This window comes from Spea bombifrons, chromosome 4 (assembly GCF_027358695.1).
Source record: "Spea bombifrons isolate aSpeBom1 chromosome 4, aSpeBom1.2.pri, whole genome shotgun sequence".
NCBI classification, from domain to species: Eukaryota; Metazoa; Chordata; class Amphibia; order Anura; family Pelobatidae; genus Spea; species Spea bombifrons.
The window spans coordinates 79,949-99,085 of NC_071090.1; the positions used below are offsets into that span (position 1 = coordinate 79,949).

Below are 19,137 nucleotides of genomic sequence, written 5' to 3' on the forward strand. Positions count from 1 at the left end.
CCCGCACTCACAGGCAAAATACCAGCTAGGACCTGACCCTAACGACCCCCGACAGGAACCGAAAAGGCAACAGCCAATGACGGCAAAGTATTCCACTTACCATAAAGGCTCTTTGCACTGATTTTGGCAGGTTTATCCGATTTTACGGAGGGCGCAAACTCATAGGTGCTGTGAAAAAATAAAACATACTCTATGAACGTATATAATTTTAACAAAAGCCACAGACGCACAGACACGGCTGCACAGAGACACGGAAGAGATAAGGAAAGCAAACTACCGTGTGAAGCAGCAGGAGCAGCTGAAAGGGTTAAAAGTTACACGTTAATGACAAATGGGCAGGAAACCAAATTAGGCTTTTTAAGAAGAAAATAAATCGCACCTTGACTGCGGAGAGGGACTTCTAATCCCTCCTTGGGGGTACTTTGAGAAGTGGCCATTCATTTTTGATGTCTCTTAAATCTGAAAAAAAACAGAGAAACATTCGGTTATTTTCAATCAATTCTTAATGTCTTATATTATATAAAGACATTAATATCCCGCGTAATACTCCCAGCCCCCCCAAGGGGAGGAGCCGGTATTAGCGGCCAGCGCTATAATCTGTACCTAAGGGGAGGAGCCGGTATTAGCGTCCGGCGCTTTAATCTGTACCTAAGGGGAGGAGCCGGTATTAGCGGCCAGCGCTATATTCTGTACCTAAGGGGAGGAGCTGGTATTAGCGGCCAGCGCTATATTCTGTACCTAAGGGGAGGAGCCGGTATTAGCGTCCGGCGCGTTAATCTGTACCTGAGGGGAGGAGCCGGTATTAGCAGCCGGCGCTATCATCTGTACCTAAGGGGAGGAGCCGGTATTAGCGTCCGGCGCTTTAATCTGTACCTAAGGGGAGGAGCCGGTATTAGCGGCCAGCGCTATAATCTGTACCTAAGGGGAGGAGCCGGTATTAGCGTCCGGCGCTTTAATCTGTACCTAAGGGGAGGAGCCGGTATTAGCGGCCAGCGCTATATTCTGTACCTAAGGGGAGGAGCCGGTATTAGCGGCCAGCGCTATATTCTGTACCTAAGGGGAGGAGCCGGTATTAGCGTCCGGCGCGTTAATCTGTACCTGAGGGGAGGAGCCGGTATTAGCAGCCGGCGCTATCATCTGTACCTAAGGGGAGGAGCCGGTATTAGCGTCCGGCGCTTTAATCTGTACCTAAGGGGAGGAGCCGGTATTAGCGTCCGGCACTTTAATCTGTACCTAAGGGGAGGAGCCGGTATTAGCGGCCAGCGCTATATTCTGTACCTAAGGGGAGGAGCCGGTATTAGCGTCCGGCGCGTTAATCTGTACCTGAGGGGAGGAGCCGGTATTAGCAGCCGGCGCTATCATCTGTACCTAAGGGGAGGAGCCGGTATTAGCAGCCGGCGCTATCATCTGTACCTAAGGGGAGGAGCCGGTATTAGCGGCCGGAGCCATAACTTGCGCCCGGGGGGTTACCGTTTCATGAGGTTAGGGTAAATTGCTCTCTGAGAAGTTCTGCAATGTACTGGAGAAGCTGTCAGGGTCACGTATAGGAACATCAAACCTCCCCATACAGATCAACCAACATTTTATTAGACGCTCAGGCACACTCGAGTATCGCTCACGCACACTCGAGTATCGCTCACAAGACCCACAGGCACTGAATGAGTTTCTGCTTCTTGCGCTCCACACTGATGGCAACCATCCTTCACCCAAAAGCTTCAGGCGCTGTAAAGAGGTCACCAAACCTGCGGATCACTCCAGTGTATTAGGACCTGGCTCATGTCTCCCCAAACCATTACCGTGTAACGTGATCCAGGAAAGTGCGGCGTCTCGTTGGTCCCTTTGTCAAGAGGTTTCCATGTCCTTCCAAACAATAGACAGAACGGCCCGATGCGGAGGTCTGCGTGAGTTAAAGGAAGCACACGTTAGATGCCAGCGGTATCAGCTCAGGGACAGCGCGCACAGGGGGGCCCGCAGCACAGGGGGCCCCACCTACATGAGTAATCTAAGGCTGGACACAAATCGCTGTATAGTATTTCCGCCGTCACAAGAAAGTCAGTAGCTGCGGGAGGAGCCGATGGGAACCCCTGTGACGCTCAGCGAAACGCGTGGCCGAGTCCTGGGACAAAGACGCTAATTGAAAACAGAACTTGAAAGAAGCGCCGAAGAGTCTAACAATGTGTCACTTCGGGTAGTGCGTCACTCCGGGGAGTGTGTCACTATGCGGAATGCATCGCTCCAGGGAGTGCGTCACTATGTGGAATGCATCGCTCCGGGGAGTGCGTCACTATGTGGAAAGAGTCACTTCGGGGAATGTGGACTTCAACATCTCGACAGGTTCCACCTTTACACGGTTTTAATATTAACCCAAAAGAAGGCAATGCGACGAGCTGCGCCCGCGTGGAACGACAGCACTCTGCGCTCTGACGCGGCTGGCAAACGGTGGGAAGCTGAAATCTGTGCCATCTGCTTCATTCCACCCACGGCGCGTGAATCACCGCAAACGGGTCAATTCCGCACGTCGGACCGGAAACCGCGTCAATTCCGCACGTCGGACCAGAAACGCCGCTGCAATTCCGCACGTCAGACCAGAAACGCGTTAAATCCGCCTGCGAATAAAGGGATTTAAAGAGTGTTCTTTTCGGCCCGGGCCCCTGGATGCATCCCTCGCCCGGTAACATGTTAACGCAGAAACACACAATCCGACGGCTGTTAACGTGTTGTCGGAGAGGAGGATGTATAAATGTTAAGAGGGTTTCACGTTTTATTTTTTTTTAGTCACACAACATGCTATAAACACGCTGTCCGCATGTAACCAGATGGATCGCCCACGTGCGTATCCAGCAAATGGAACAGATCTTCACACATGGAAAGGCATCGCCCCCTCTCAGCCAGAGAAGAGGCGAGAGCGAAGACACAAATAACTCCAGAGCGAAGCCAGAGCAGAACCATAAAGAGAAGAAAATAAATACAACGTCCACCTCGTGGAAACAGAATCTTTCAGCAGATAAAAGCCGTCTCCTCCATCCAATCCGACCGATTATTCCTTCCGGCCTCTTCTTGTAACTTTCATTGAAATAAACGTTCCTCTTCTCTTTTTTTAAATCTCTTTATGTATTTAAGTCCCCCCCATATCTCCCCCATCCTCTCTCTCCCCCCCCATATCTCCCCCATCCTCTCTCTCCCCCCCATATCTCCCCCATCCTCTCTCTCCCCCCCATATCTCCCCCATCCTCTCTCTCCCCCATATCTCCCCATCCTCTCTCTCCCCCCCATATCTCCCCCATATCTCCGCCATCCTCTCTCTCCCCCCCATATCTCCCCCATCCTCTCTCTCCCCCCCATATCTCCCCCATCCTCTCTCTCCCCCCCATATCTCCCCCATCCTCTCTCTCCCCCCCATATCTCCCCCATCCTCTCTCTCCCCCATCCTCTCTCTCCCCCCCATATCTCCCCCATCCTCTCTCTCTCCCCCCCCCATATCTCCCCCATCCTCTCTCTCCCCCCCCATATCTCCCCCATCCTCTCTCCCCCCCATATCTCCCCCATCCTCTCTCCCTCCCCCCATATCTCCCCCATCCTCTCTCCCTCCCCCCATATCTCCCCCATCCTCTCTCCCTCCCCCCATATCTCCCCCATCCTCTCTCCCTCCCCCCATATCTCCCCCATCCTCTCTCTCCCCCCATATCTCCCCCATCCTCTCTCTCCCCCCCATATCTCCCCCATCCTCTCTCCCCCCCATATCTCCCCATCCTCTCTCCCCCCCATATCTCCCCATCCTCTCCCCCCCATCCTCTCTCTCCCCCCCCATATCTCCCCATCCTCTCCCCCCATCCTCTCTCCCCCCCCATATCTCCCCCATCCTCTCTCTCCCCCCCATATCTCCCCATCCTCTCCCCCCCATCCTCTCCCCCCCCCATATCTCCCCCATCCTCTCTCTCCCCCCCATATCTCCCCATCCTCTCTCTCCCCCCCATATCTGCCCCATATCTCCCCATCCTCTCTCCCCCCCATATCTCCCCATCCTCTCTCCCCCCCCATATCTCCCCATCCTCTCTCCCCCCCCATATCTCCCCATCCTCTCTCCCCCCCCTCTCCCCCCCATATCTCCCCATCCTCTCTCCCCCCAGATCTCAGCAATCCACTCAGAAAGGAAGGCTTTATGCCCTTCTACAGAGCAAACACTGCCAACAAAAACCATCTAAAATACCCAACAATGGAACAAAGAACATCAAATTAAACACAGTTTATTATATATGTAATGTGTGTCATATATATATATATATATATACAAACAGTATAATAATTTACGATATTAACATAAATATATAATATACTGTTAATACAATACTATAGAAATAATATAAAAGTATTATAACAAACACACACCGCATGTCCATCAAATAACAAACGTGTGCGCATGTCTCAGGAACACTCACAGCGCCGGGTCACATCACCCCACCTGGGTAATAAAGAGTTAAGTCCCGGACTTGCCTCCTATTCCCAGGGCCGCCCCGGTGAAGCCCGTCTGGACAGGTATCCTCGTCCCATAATCCCAACGCGGAACGTTATGAAGGAACACACAGCAAACGCGTCCTGCCCAACATTTCAGGTGAACTAAACGGGTCACCTGCTAGAGGGCGTGGTCTGACCAGTAAGGTGCATGGCCAGACTAGAGGGGGTGTGGTTAAAGGTGGAACCACCCTACCTGAAAACACATCTAGTGGTGCGCAGCTTCAGAGGGTCGAGACGTAACACGAGAGACACAAAAGCCTCCGAGGCCTCCATCAACTTTCCATTGAGATCAGAGGATCCCCAACCGGCCCACGACCCCAACCACCTGCCGAAGCAGCACGATGCCCAAAAAGCAGAACTGCCCCGTGAACACCAGGACACTGGGGAGGTATGTGGACGCGAGCGATTATCATGTACGTTTACTGCCTACATCGCTCCCAGTCCATATACCGCACGTATCCTGCCCTTAACTGCACCTGTTTACACGGGTATCAGCCCAGCGTAAGCCCCATGTCTCCGCGTGACATACCACGAGAGGTCACGTCTGCAGTAAGGTACGACGGCGATATCCCTGCAGACGTCACAAGCGTCTCCTATCTGAAGGTTAAAGGTCCTCAGCGAGTTGTTTAAGGCGTTCACCAAAGCTTTATTTACTTCACAAAAGTCAATATTTGAACAAATTCTTCACATTCAAAATACCAGAGCGAGCAAAAGGACCTTTCGGAAGGTCATGATCAGAGGAGAGAGACGAGATCTGGGGAGGAAAAACCATTTCCCTGCCATGTGACTCTTTGCCCCTGTTAACCAATGTCTCTAAAGGAGTAGTAGCACAAGTTTCCAGGGATCGGTGAGGCAAATCATGCGTAATTCATGTTCCCAGTTGTCTTGACGCGAGCAACGTGCGCCCAGGCCCCCAACCCGGCGCCCAGGCTGACGCGGGCTAAACCCCAACCCGGTGCCTGGGCACAGTCCGGTGACTGACATACCTGCTATTACAATGTGACCGTATGGAGCAAGAACAATGCTCAGGCACAGCTCAGGGAAAGACAATGATGTCATACGACCTCAATATCCAATGAAAATCTGAAAAAGGGCAACATCAGAAGACCAACAGCTGTGTGTAGAACACGGCTACAAAATACTCCAAAAATGAATAAATAAAAGAGCCGGAAGCTACAGATAAGCCTGTTAACCCAGCCCTGACACGGCACGCATGGTGACTTCAGGTGGGATCTACAGAGACCATCGAGATGCCCGCTAAGTAGACTGGAGTTCACCTAAAGGTGCCCAAGATCCGTGTCCTGCCAGCTCAGCTGATGACCCGGTCCTGCCCCGTCTTATCGAAAGCTTCTTAACAAATTGTGAATAACATTTATAATAAAGATCTCACTGGATCAGAAGATAATCCGTGCGTCTGCTACGAAGAAGCAATATTTGGAGCCGTGTCTTTCAGAGGCAGCAGCACCCCTGAGCCACTGAGCACCCCCCTCGGGTGCATCCCTGAGCCACTGAGCACCCCCCTCGGGTGCATCCCTCTTGGGCAGATCATAAGCCCCTGAGCATAACCAAGCCACCTTCTCCTGGGCAGACCACTGAGCCTCTGAGCCACCTTCTCCTGGGAAGACCACTGAGCCTCTGAGCCACCCACTCCTGGGCAGACCACTGAGCCTCCGAGCCACCCTCTCCTGGGCAGACCATCGAGCCTCTGAGCCACCCCCTACTGAGCAGACCATCGAGCCTCTGAGCCACCCCCTACAGAGCAGACCATCGTATCAACAAGCACAACCCCTTGGACAGACCACCCCAGGGCAAGCCTCGGAGTCCCTGAGCACCCAACCTTGGACAGGCCGCTGTGGCCCCGCTGTGCACCCCCAAGCAGGAAACTGCACCCCTGAGAAACTTCTGCACCTCAGTTTGAATTCTCCACCCAGGCCACCAAGTCTCTGAACACCCCAGGCCCCCCCGACAGGCCACTGTTGCCCACAGAATGCAAACATTAACATGACATGAAGGCCTCGACTAGGAGAGTACAGGGTTTGCATGCATTCAAATATTCCCACGCGTTTTACATACGAGACAAACACCATTCAGGCCGCTTCTCGGGGCGATTTACCTTCCTGCGATCTCTGCTCAGATCTGCTGCATAAATGCAACTCCAGGGAGCCTGCTCCCCGGTAACTTCCAACGCATTACACGCATGTGACATGTCCTCCCCTGCAAAGTACAGTACGGCATGTTGCCATGGAAACCAGTGGAAACAAAGATGTCTGCTGCTTGCCTTCAGTACAACCTGAAAGAATTAATTACAGTCTAATGATCAGCCGGTTAATCCTGCTTACACAGAGTAAAAGGTGCCCCTGGGCACGTCCCTGTTACACAACGGGTTAAAAGTCACATTTTTGTGTATTTAGCGCAGCAGAGCCAGGCATAGGCCGGACTCTGGACCCGTCTGATCTGGACGGTCCTTTCAGACCATGCGCAAAGAACCAAACACTTTCTCCAACATGCTTCCTGAAAAACCTACCTATTCCGGGAAGCAGGCACCTTCACTCCTAATACCCTCAGCCAGCATCACAAAGAAACCGCCCGTCATGCCTGCTTGCCAGATTAACACGCAGTTCTCTGCATACGCCTCACCCCAGCAGCTCCTCTCCCACCAAAGACCCGATAGATTGTAAGCTGTGAGGGGACTCTTTTACAGGCGGCATCTGAAAGACTCCCATCGCCCGTTTCTCTTTTTGGCGCTTGGCAATCTCTGGCCAGAGCAGCCGATCCGCCCGCAGCTGGGTCAGGGCTCCTACCGATCTAACCGTCACCGGAGACAAGCGCACGGCCCAGCACAGGCAGGGTACCCGGGCAAGGGGCTGGCCCAGCGCAGGCAGGGTACCCGGGCACGGCCCAGCGCAAGCAGGGTACCTGGGCACGGCCCAGCGCAAGCAGCGCACATTTATGGGGTTGAATAACTTCTGTCAAGCACCAGGATGTGATCCACACATAATGGGATACGGGGTTAACCTTCTCTCTGCTTCTCCCCATTCCTCTTCCCTCCATCCACCCCCCAGAGCTTCTCCCCAGTATCCAGCTACCCCTTTCTTTCTTTCTCTCTCTCTCTCTCTCTCTCTCTGCCTTTCCCCTCCACTTAGGCTTCTCCTATCCTTCCTGCCCCTTTCTCTGTGCCTCTCCCCAGTATCCTGCCCCCTCACCCTGCTGCCCCCCCCAATACCCCGACACCCCCTTACCCTCTTCTCTGTGCCCCCCAGTATCCTGGCACCCTCTTCTCTGTGCCCCCCCCCGGTATCCTGGCCCCCTCGGTATCCTGGCCCCCTCGGTATCCTGGCCCCCCTCTTCTCTGTGCCCCTACTGTATCCTTGCCCCTCTTCTCTGTGCCCCTACTGTATCCTGGCCCCCTTCTTCTCTGTGCCCCCACGGTATCCTGGCCCCCTCCTCTCTTTGCCCCCACGGTATCCTGGCCCCCTCTTCTCTGTGCCCCCACAGTATCCTGGCCCCCTCTTCTCTGTGCCCCCACAGTATCCTGGCCCCCTCTTCTCTGTGCCCCCACAGTATCCTGGCCCCCTCTTCTCTGTGCCCCCTCTGTGCTTCTCACCCACCTTGAAGTCTTTGATAAGACCAGACCGGACCAAGAAGCCGAGCGATAAAAGTTTCTTGCGCAGCTCCAGAAATGTCCTTGGGAGGTTAGAGTCTCGATCAGCGTCTGCCAATAACGCCTCTACTGAGCGGCGACTCCGAGATAAAGGGAGCGTTTAATGACTTACGATGGTGGAACAGTAACAGGTATTTACAGCCAGGGGCCACGTAACAGCTCGTCGGCTATAAAGTCACCGGCACTAAAAATACCAACCCTAAAGAAAGAAAGCCGACAGCGACAGCGTCCCTCGGCCAACACCGCCCGCCAATCGTTGCAATAGCTTTAGGGCCCCAAGAAAGAAGCAGGGAAGGTGGTAGCTACCAAAGAGCTCATCCGGGGTTAAACTGGATGCTAAATGACAGCAAGAAAGAATAGTGCAAACTATGGCAGTGGATGCACGGAACAACCTGCCGGCAGAACCATTCGCCTCATTTTGCCTGCCTGTTATTCCAGCTGCTCAAACCTTACTTGGTCATTGGACTCATCAGGAGCCATATGCCGATCCCATGCATGTTTAAATCCCCTCACTGTACTACCCTCTACCACTTCTACCGGGAGGCTGTTCCACTTACCTACCACCCTCTCAACAAAGCAGAACTCCCTTCCATCCCATACTCTAGTGTTTTCTAGAAAAAAAAAAAAAACATAAAATCTTCCTTTCCGTTGCATGTCTCCATTTCCCATGATGCCCGTCACTTAATGGCTCTATATTATTCTATTGCCCCCCCCCCAAGCCTGCGGAAAGCGCTCGGGCAAAGCCCCCCCGGCCTGAAAAAAATCCCCAAAAAGCTATTTTATTATTATATATAACAGTTTATTTGTTGCTAAAGAAATAAGAATGAAAAGTAGTAGTAAAAGTTTTAATTATTACCAGAAATTCCATGCTGCATACTCTTCAGAAGTAGTTCTTTTTGTGTGGGCAGCCTCTAGGTTGGTGGTAATCTTTTTAACTAATGCTCCGTATGCACCAATAATGTCTGACTTTAACTTGTCTGTGTTGAGCCAGACCACAATATTCATTTAGCTGTACGGCATCAGCCCCGTGCATTATGAAGGCTTCTTGGAAAATGCCACAAAACCCAGGAGGTATGAGGGGCTTGTATATGAAAAGTAAAGGGCCTTATTGCCATAGCAACCAGTGAAGGGCTCACCTGATTGGACCATCACACTGGTTGCTATAGTGACGAGACTCTTTCTCAAACTAACCACTTTCCATGATTCCACCCAAGCAGAGTTAGTACAGAGAAGCCCAAAGCTGCTCGGGGCGGCCGCAGCCCCCGACGGCACGAGACAGCCGGCCAGATCCGGTTACAGGATCTATGTAAATAGCATCTGCTTCACACACAATGGCAAACGCGCAGGTACAATGAGACCGCCAGAGAGACAGGTTCACCTGTTACAGCATCCACTACTCTAGAACACTATAGAGCCCCGCACCAGGAGATACACGGGGGGGGGGGCACACGGGACCACCCAGTCAATCTTTGAACTTAATGTTTGCAACAAGGATCCTACCCCCCCCCCCAATCTGACCCTACTGTCTACTAGGGCACATGCACTCTGCATCTAAAGTGGACACTTTCTGGGGCAAATAACCTTAAAAGAAATGTTTTTTGAGGCGCACGTGCAGCGAGGAACACAAGTGGGTTTATATCATTTTGTTCCAATAAGACCCGGAGCCGCCATCGGTCATGTGATATTTTGGGTGACTTTCCTGGCTCAAACACCACACTGAGCTGATACTTTACTGCAATGCTAATGAAGTCCGTCCCTCCATAGACTTTCATTAGTCAGAGATTCCAACTGGGTGATTAAGACCAAGTCAAGATGTTTACATTAAAACAGAGGATAATACCAGGAATTAAAAACCAATCTAAAGCTACTGCAATAGAAATGATGTCAGGAGTCGAGCCAATCACCTGGAGGGGGGAGGTAAGAGTGGGTACTCACCGAGGGTGGACGGAACACTTCGGAACTTGACTCGCTGAGTAAAGAGGAGGAAAGAAATCCTGTCAGTTCTCTAGAAGGTCATTCACAGCGAAGAACCCCTCAACCCTGAGCATGTACAACCCTGTTAAGCCCCCAGAGCTTTCCAGACCCCACCTGTTGCACCTCACACTCCACCATTGCCCCCCAGCCCCACCTGTTGCGCCTCACACTCCCCCGTTACCCCCCGGCCCCCACCTGTTGCGCCTCACACTCCCCCGTTACCCCCCGGCCCCCACCTGTTGTGCCTCACACTCACCCATTGCCCCCCAACCCCCTCACACTCCCCCCTTGTCCCCCACCTGTTGCACTTCAAGCATCCCCATTGTCCCCCGACCCCCACCTTTTGCACCTCACACTCCCCCATTGCCCCCCCCTGTTGCACCTCACACTCCCCCATTGCCCCCCCGGCCCCCACCTGTTGCACCTCACACTCCCCCATTGACCCCCGGCCCCCACCTGTTGCGCCTCACACTCCCCTATTGTCCCCCCGACCCCCACCTGTTGCGCCTCACACTCCCCTATTGTCCCCCCGACCCCCACCTGTTGCACCTCACACTCCCCTATTGCCCCCCCGGCCCCCACCTGTTGCACCTCACACTCCCCTATTCCCCCCTCGGCCCCCACCTGTTGCACCTCACACTCCCCTATTGCCCCCCCCGGCCCCCACCTGTTGCACCTCACACTCCCCTATTGCCCCCCCGGCCCCCACCTGTTGCACCTCACACTCCCCTATTGCCCCCCCGGCCCCCACCTGTTGCACCTCACACTCCCCTATTGCCCCTCGGCCCCCACCGGTTGCCCCTCGGCCCCCACCGGTTGCACCTCACACTCCCCTATTGCCCCCCCGGCCCCCACCTGTTACACCTCACAATCCCCTATTGCCCCCCCCGGCCCCCACCTGTTACACCTCACAATCCCCTATTGCCCCCCCCCGGCCCCCACCTGTTACACCTCACAATCCCCTATTGCCCCCCCCCGGCCCCCACCTGTTACACCTCACAATCCCCTATTGCCCCCCCGGCCCCCACCTGTTACACCTCACAATCCCCTATTGGCCCCCACCGGTTGCACCTCACACTCCCCTATTGCCCCACCGGTTGCACCTCACACTCCTGACTGCGATCTCTTTCTCTCCCAGACTCTGAATACAGCACAAAGCCCAGAGCACAAGCTTAGCCAATCGGCGACCGCTTTGAATTTAAGTGACATCCCAGTGACCCAATAAAACGCAGGTACTAATTACATCACTCAGCACCGCCTACCTTAACTGATATACTAACTACATAAACATGAGCTGGGAGCGCAGAATTAAACTGAACGGAGCCAGACCCCTGTATAACAACACACCACACAGCCAGACCCCTGTATAACAACGCACCACACAGCCAGTCCCCTGTATACCAACACAACACACAGCCAGACCCCTGTATAACAACGCACCACACAGCCAGTCCCCTGTATACCAACACAACACACAGCCAGATCCATGTATACCAACACAACACACAACCAGACCCTGTATAACAACACAACACACAACCAGACCCTGTATAACAACACAACACACAGCCAGACGCCTGTATAAAAACACCACACACAACCAGACCCCTGTATAACACAACATACAGCCTGACCCCTGTATAACACAACACACAGCCAGTCCTTGTATAACAAAACACAGCCAGATCCCTGTATACAAACACAACACACAGCCAGACCCTGTATAACAACACAACATGACCCCTGTATAACACAACATACAACCTGACCCCTGTATAACAACACAACACACAGCCTACCCCTGTATAACAACATAACACACACACAGATCCCTGTATAACAACACAACATACACCCAGATGAGATCCCTGTATAAGAAAACAACATACACCCAGACCCCTGTATAGCAACACAACATAACACAACACACATTCTGTGCCCTGTATAACACAACACACAGCCAGACCCTGTATAACAACACAACACACATTCTGTGCCCTGTATAACAACACAACACACAGCCAGACCGTGTATAACAACACAACCTGACCCCTGTATAACAACACAACACACAACCAGACCCCTGTATAACAACACAACACACAACCAGACCCCTGTATAACAACACAACACACAACCAGACCCCTGTATAACAACACAACACACAGCCAGACGTCTGTATAACAACACACCACACAGCCAGACGTCTGTATAACAACACACCACACAGCCTGTATAACAACACATAGTCTGACATCTGATTTTCTTATACAGAGGTAGTAAACCGACAAAATAGGCCAATCAGCAGGCTCAGTTCGTGGTTGCTATGGCGATGAAGCACACAACATTGTACCATGAAGAAAGATGGCGGCGGCGGCGCACTCAGATTGCATCATGTGACTGTACTCGGGCTCACGTGTGTTTCAACTGTGTGTGGCGTAAATTCCGGTCACGTGCTGCTCGTTTTCCGGCCGGCTGTGTGGTCCTGCTGCTGCTGATTCTGCTGTGGTGAGCGAAGTGAGGCGGTTCCGGGGCCCTTTCGTGTGCGTTTGTGTTTTGTCTTCCTGCCCCTGTGCGTATAACGTCCTCTCCCGGGGCGCCTGCGTGGCTATAATATTACCTTCCGGGGTCTCTTGCGTGTACTGACCTCCCTTCACACGCGCGACCCCCTCGTGCATGGCTTCTCCACGGGCCCTCCGTGTTATTCTAATACCCGTCTTGGCCCGTGTGGAATACCACCCGCCGTGTGTGTGTGTGTATATATATATATATATATATATATATATATATATATAATGTGTGTGTGGCCTCTACCCATGTCAGGACTTATGTTCATTCTCTGATCTCTTCCAGACGTGCTTTGCTGGAGCAGTAGTCATGGCGATGCGACAGACTCCTCTCACCTGTTCTGGACACACAAGGCCCGTGGTGGATTTGGCGTTTAGCCGCATTACGCCCTATGGCTACTTCCTCATAAGTGCCTGCAAAGGTGAGACTGGTACCCTGCGTCACCCCACGGGGCTTGTGGCACCTGCATTCCTTCCCGGCAGCGATCGCGCACCCAACCTTCCCGGCAGCGATCGCGCACCCAACCTTCCCGGCAGCGATCGCGCACCCAACCTTCCCGGCAGCGATCGCGCACCCAACCTTCCCGGCAGTGTCCGCCCTAACCTTTTTTCCTGGCAGATGGGAAGCCGATGCTTCGTCAGGGAGACACTGGGGACTGGATCGGTACGTTTCTGGGTCACAAAGGGGCTGTCTGGGGAGCCACGCTGAACAACAATGCCACGAAAGCAGCAACGGCCGCCGCTGACTTCACAGCGTAAGTAATGGGATCTTAGTAACGGCTTCTCTCTTCAGCAAGAGGCCTATGGGCTCTCAGACATTGTGGCTGTAATAATGCACAGTCCCCATGTGTATCTAGAGGGCCAGAGACTAAGATGGAATATAAGGAAGTTTTTCTTTACTGAGAGGGTGGTAGTAAGTGAAACAGCCTCCCAGCAGAAATGGTAGAGGGTAATACAGCGAGGGTATCAAACATGCATCGCATATGGCTTCTGAATCTAAGACGAGACCAATGACTGATAAAGGTTTGAGCAGGCGAAACGGGCGACTAGACGGGGGCCGATCTGCCGGCAGGTTTAAGGTTTCTAAATAGTCGGATATTCAGAGTGCCGGCAGCTGCTGGTGTTTGCTTGTTCTTTAAATCATTAAGAAACGCGGGGTAGCTGTTTGTCGGGTGCGTTGAGGATGGCTGCTTCTCGTTAACCGGAGTTTGATTGAATAAAATGTAAACATTGTGCGTCTTTCAGCAAAGTCTGGGACGCCGTGACGGGCGATGAGCTCCTGACTCTGGCGCATAAACACATCGTGAAAAGCGTGGACTTCACAGAGGTGAGATCTTCCAACACGTGGAAACCGCTCACACCGTAAACACGTCTCTCCCCCTCCGCCCGCCGTCTCTCCCCCTCCGCCCGCCGTCTCTCCCCCTCCGCCCGCCGTCTCTCCCCCTCCGCCCGCCGTCTCTCCCCCTCCGCCCGCCGTCTCTCCCCCTCCGCCCGCCGTCTCTCCTGGGAGAAATGTATTTTTTTTTTCTTTTTACCCGCAATGTTTAATGTGCGTTTTTCCTCCTCACTCCGCAGGACAGCAATAACTTACTGACCGGCGGCCAGGATAAACTGCTGCGCATTTACGACATGAACAAACCCGAAGCAGGTACCCGGGTGCTTTCTTGATGCGATCGCCACAAACTTTATGTTTCTGTGTCTCCTGGGGGGGTTTGAAATTGACGTGTAGCACCAGTGACCTCCTGCTACAGGCTATCGTGGCTGGCCCTGTGTAATGTATAGTTAAACCAGTGAGCTTTTCTTTCTCTCGCCTGTTGAGTATACACTATACAGGGCCAGCTCAGCCCTTCATCATGGCCAGTGAAGTGAAGGAGCTGAAACCACATCTCCCCCTTTAATAAACAGACCCCAGGATATCTTCTGCATCTATTGCTTTAATGTCTTCATTTCCTGCGTCGTCCTCTGTAGATCCTGAAGAGATCGGCGGCCATACTTCTGCCATCAAGAAGGCTCTGTGGTACAATAACGACAGGCAGATTATCTCAGCAGCAGACGATAAAACTGTTCGGTGAGCAAAGTTCTCCCCCCCCCTAACCCCCCCCCCAGGTACATGCCCGCTCCTAGCAGACATGTGGCATTTCTAAGGACGTGTATGACGCCCCTCATTTTTCTCTGTTAAGCTCATACTCGAGACTTACTGGTGGAATTTGTGCTTTTAATTTTGTTTTTTTGTTTCCAGCCTTTGGGACCGCGTGAGTAAGACGGAGGTGAACATGCTGCAGTTTGGGCTGTCTGTCAGCAGCATGGAGTACATTCCTGACGGAGAGACCCTGCTCATCACCTATGGGAGAACCATTGCTGTCTATAATGCCACCAGGTAATACTTTCTACCAGGTATCGACCTTTCACCTCTGCAGAGGGGGGATGTTGAGCGTTAGGTAGTGAGACGCCGTCCATGACACAATCCCAGAAAGAGAGGCGATATAGATTAGAGCGCCATCGGTTTATAGGCCGTACTGGAAGCCAAAGGAAGATATGAGATGTCGGAGGGAAGATGTGGGGATGGAGAAGAGGAGAGGCCCAAGTACTGAGCCCTGTGGGACACCAGTGAAGGAAACAATAAAAGTAGTCGGAGAGGTGGGAGAGAACTGTCATGGAGGGTTTGGAGGAGGGGGCGCCAACTGTGTCAAAGGCTGCAGAGAGGTCCGAGAGAATAACTGGTGAGAAGCGGCCTTTTGTTTTAGCTGCGAGGAAATCATTAGTAAAAAAATAAATAAAAAATGTTTTCTTCAGTCTGGAACTCGTGAAATCGTTCGAAGCCCCTGCTCCGATTAACTCAGCCTCACTGCATCCAGATAAAGAATGCATCGTGGCCGGAGGAGACGACTTCAAGCTGTATAAATACGACTACAGCACTGGAGAGGAGCTTGGTAAGGAATCGGCTTAAGGACGTGTGTGTGTGTTCACTCCCAATTGATTAATTCGGCACTCTCCTCTATAGATCAGTATTGTGACATGAATCCTCTGTATGTCGCGTGTACAGTAACACTTGCGTCATTTTCCTGCATATATTATGAGTGGGGGGGTTTTGCCTTTATATCGGGTCTTGCAGCTTTAACATGTCTTGCGTTGCAGAATCGTATAAGGGGCACTTTGGTCCCGTCCACTGCGTGCGCTTCAGTCCAGATGGAGAGCTTTACGCCAGCGGCTCGGAGGATGGCACGCTACGCCTCTGGCAGACGGCTGTCGGGAAGACCTATGGCCTCTGGAAGTGCGTCCTTCCAGGTGAGATTGATGGCGTGAAGTGCAGCATATGTGATAGGATCGCAGATCTTCATTAAAGGAAGTTACTTTAGGAACAGAACATGTGCAGAAATTCACAAGGCTGCAGATTTGCAAATGTTTGATTTAGTTTAGATAATTTAGTAAACGGCACATTCCTAGGGCAGCTTCTCGTTATTAATTAGATTGGTTGCTGTAGGCTGTCATTGCAGATTCGTTATGAATTGCAGTGACATCATAACTCATCAGTGAACAAGTAGTGGGGAGAATAATGGGGGGGTGGCCTGTTTGGGTGGGGGTAGTGTCTTCATAAGGAAGCAGATACGAATCCCAGCTGCCCCAACTGCTTACCTCCACGGCCGCTGTCCACAATGCTAGGCGCCGGGATGTCCTATCCTGGTGTGGTACATGCGCGGCGCCGAGTATTGTCACTATGAAGGCTGTGCCGGTTAGGTAGAGTGCACCAGGGGTGATTACAAGGTCAGATCTCCCCAGCCAGCTGAAGGAGAAGTTGTGCACTGGGAGTTCTGATGCCGGTTTAGGGTAGAGGCGCTACTGCCCTAGGGAGAATACACCCCGCGAGACGAGTAAAAGGTGTCTTGTGTTCCTTCGGCAGAGGAGCTGGTTTCCGAGAATTCAGACGGCATTTACGGTTCCACCCCTGAGATTAAAGCCTGAGCGCGGCGGCGCTTCTCCTGACATCATGGAAACCACAGACGTTTCAACTACGCAAATGTCAAGATACTGAAGCCTTTCAGGGTGTCCTCTGCATGAGGCAAACGGGCAGCGTCTGCCGGCAATCTGACACGGAGAAGAGTACGTGTCGCCTGGAAGTACCACGAATCCCGCCACGCCGTCTGTGCGATGTGTGAAGTCAGCCGTCATCATCACTTGTCCTTTTCCTGGTCTGGGAGGAGAAAGCTGGGGTTTGCTAATGGTTTGGAGAGGGACGATCATTCTCTATTATGTTTTCGGTGGGAGGCTGTGGTGGTATAATTATTGGGTCTTGGCGTTTCCTTTTGTTCCATCGCCTCCCTATTTCTCGACATCGCTCGTATTTTCAGTCGTATAAATAAAAGTTCTGTGAATTTAAAGACGTTTGTCTCCTGGTGAGTCAGGAGCAGGCCTGGCTGTGGGTTAGAACAAGCGCTGGCACTTTAAAAGGGACTCTGATAAGTAAGTATAACATTTCGTTCAGCAACTGACTCGTTCAGCAACTGACTCGTTCAGCAACTGACTCGTTCAGCAACTGACTCGTTCAGCAACTGACTCGTTCAGCAACTGACTCGTTCAGCAACTGACTCGTTCAGCAACTGACTCGTTCAGCAACTGACTCGTTCAGCAACTGACTCGTTCAGCAACTGACTCGTTCAGCAACTGACTCGTTCAGCAACTGACTCGTTCAGCAACTGACTCGTTCAGCAACTGACTCGTTCAGCAACTGACTCGTTCAGCAACTGACTCGTTCAGCAACTGACTCGTTCAGCAACTGACTCGTTCAGCAACTGACTCGTTCAGCAACTGACTCGTTCAGCAACTGACTCGTTCAGCAACTGACTCGTTCAGCAACTGACTCGTTCAGCAACTGACTCGTTCAGCAACTGACTCGTTCAGCAACTGACTCGTTCAGCAACTGACTCGTTCAGCAACTGACTCGTTCAGCAACTGACTCGTTCAGCAACTGACTCGTTCAGCAACTGACTCGTTCAGCAACTGACTCGTTCAGCAACTGACTCGTTCAGCAACTGACTCGTTCAGCAACTGACTCGTTCAGCAACTGACTCGTTCAGCAACTGACTCGTTCAGCAACTGACTCGTTCAGCAACTGACTCGTTCAGCAACTGACTCGTTCAGCAACTGACTCGTTCAGCAACTGACTCGTTCAGCAACTGACTCGTTCAGCAACTGACTCGTTCAGCAACTGACTCGTTCAGCAACTGACTCGTTCAGCAACTGACTCGTTCAGCAACTGACTCGTTCAGCAACTGACTCGTTCAGCAACTGACTCGTTCAGCAACTGACTCGTTCAGCAACTGACTCGTTCAGCAACTGACTCGTTCAGCAACTGACTCGTTCAGCAACTGACTCGTTCAGCAACTGACTCGTTCAGCAACTGACTCGTTCAGCAACTGACTCGTTCAGCAACTGACTCGTTCAGCAACTGACTCGTTCAGCAACTGACTCGTTCAGCAACTGACTCGTTCAGCAACTGACTCGTTCAGCAACTGACTCGTTCAGCAACTGACTCGTTCAGCAACTGACTCGTTCAGCAACTGACTCGTTCAGCAACTGACTCGTTCAGCAACTGACTCGTTCAGCAACTGACTCGTTCAGCAACTGACTCGTTCAGCAACTGACTCGTTCAGCAACTGACTCGTTCAGCAACTGACTCGTTCAGCAACTGACTCGTTCAGCAACTGACTCGTTCAGCAACTGACTCGTTCAGCAACTGACTCGTTCAGCAACTGACTCGTTCAGCAACTGACTCGTTCAGCAACTGACTCGTTCAGCAACTGACTCGTTCAGCAACTGACTCGTTCAGCAACTGACTCGTTCAGCAACTGACTCGTTCAGCAACTGACTCGTTCAGCAACTGACTCGTTCAGCAACTGACTCGTTCAGCAACTGACTCGTTCAGCAACTGACTCGTTCAGCAACTGACTCGTTCAGCAACTGACTCGTTCAGCAACTGACTCGTTCAGCAACTGACTCGTTCAGCAACTGACTCGTTCAGCAACTGACTCGTTCAGCAACTGACTCGTTCAGCAACTGACTCGTTCAGCAACTGACTCGTTCAGCAACTGACTCGTTCAGCAACTGACTCACTCACTCGTTCGTTCGAGTTGAGGATTCACAGACTGAACTGTTACAAATGAATCGTTCAGTCTACTGAACCGATTCATCTCGATCATTGAAAGGAATCAGATAAAAAGAACGATTCGTTCATGAACCAGACATCGCTAACAGGAGTTTGTTGGCCCAAAGGCCGTTGCGGTCTGGTCCCTGCGTTGCCTTCCATTGGCGGAATCCTGTCCTGTTTGTGATTAGCTGGTGTTCAGAGGTAAAAATAGGAATTGAGGTGTGTGGGGGGTCCAGATGAGCCTGGGGCAGTTGTTTTGCTTCATGGGGCTGATACCAAAG

The 19,137-nt window shown here is 52.2% G+C and overlaps 2 protein-coding genes across 7 annotated transcripts in view; one reads left to right on the plus strand and one right to left on the minus strand.

Moving 5' to 3' along the window:
• EPS8 (epidermal growth factor receptor pathway substrate 8) overlaps nucleotides 1–12,578 on the minus strand; it is a 31,932-nt gene extending 19,354 nt beyond the window's left edge. For 2 of the 5 annotated variants that reach the window (XM_053462321.1, XM_053462322.1), the window contains exons 1-4: nucleotides 10,109–10,142; nucleotides 1,791–1,897; nucleotides 380–452; nucleotides 101–168 (exon numbers count right to left, since the gene is read on the minus strand). In XM_053462321.1, coding sequence (XP_053318296.1) covers nucleotides 101–168; nucleotides 380–441 — 130 coding nt within the window. In that variant the 5' untranslated portion in view covers nucleotides 442–452; nucleotides 1,791–1,897; nucleotides 10,109–10,142. Of the gene's footprint in view, nucleotides 1–100; nucleotides 169–379; nucleotides 453–1,790; nucleotides 1,898–4,436; nucleotides 4,576–10,108; nucleotides 10,143–10,261; nucleotides 10,282–12,563 lie in introns of those variants that run through there. The other 3 variants (XM_053462318.1, XM_053462320.1, XM_053462319.1) reach the window with 3 other exon arrangements.
• Nucleotides 12,553–17,090, plus strand: STRAP (serine/threonine kinase receptor associated protein). Of its 2 annotated transcripts, none has more exons than XM_053462323.1 (10): nucleotides 12,553–12,655; nucleotides 13,001–13,136; nucleotides 13,334–13,469; nucleotides 13,960–14,041; nucleotides 14,290–14,362; nucleotides 14,683–14,782; nucleotides 14,954–15,091; nucleotides 15,508–15,644; nucleotides 15,850–15,999; nucleotides 16,613–17,090. In XM_053462323.1, the coding sequence occupies exons 2-10, from the start codon at nucleotides 13,025–13,027 to the stop codon at nucleotides 16,672–16,674; spliced, it is 990 nt and encodes a 329-aa protein (XP_053318298.1). In that variant the 5' UTR covers nucleotides 12,553–12,655; nucleotides 13,001–13,024; the 3' UTR covers nucleotides 16,675–17,090. The 2 variants fall into 2 exon arrangements, with proteins under 2 accessions (XP_053318298.1, XP_053318299.1); XM_053462324.1 differs by having other exon boundaries at nucleotides 12,592–12,664.
• Nucleotides 17,091–19,137: the final 2,047 nt, after the last annotated feature.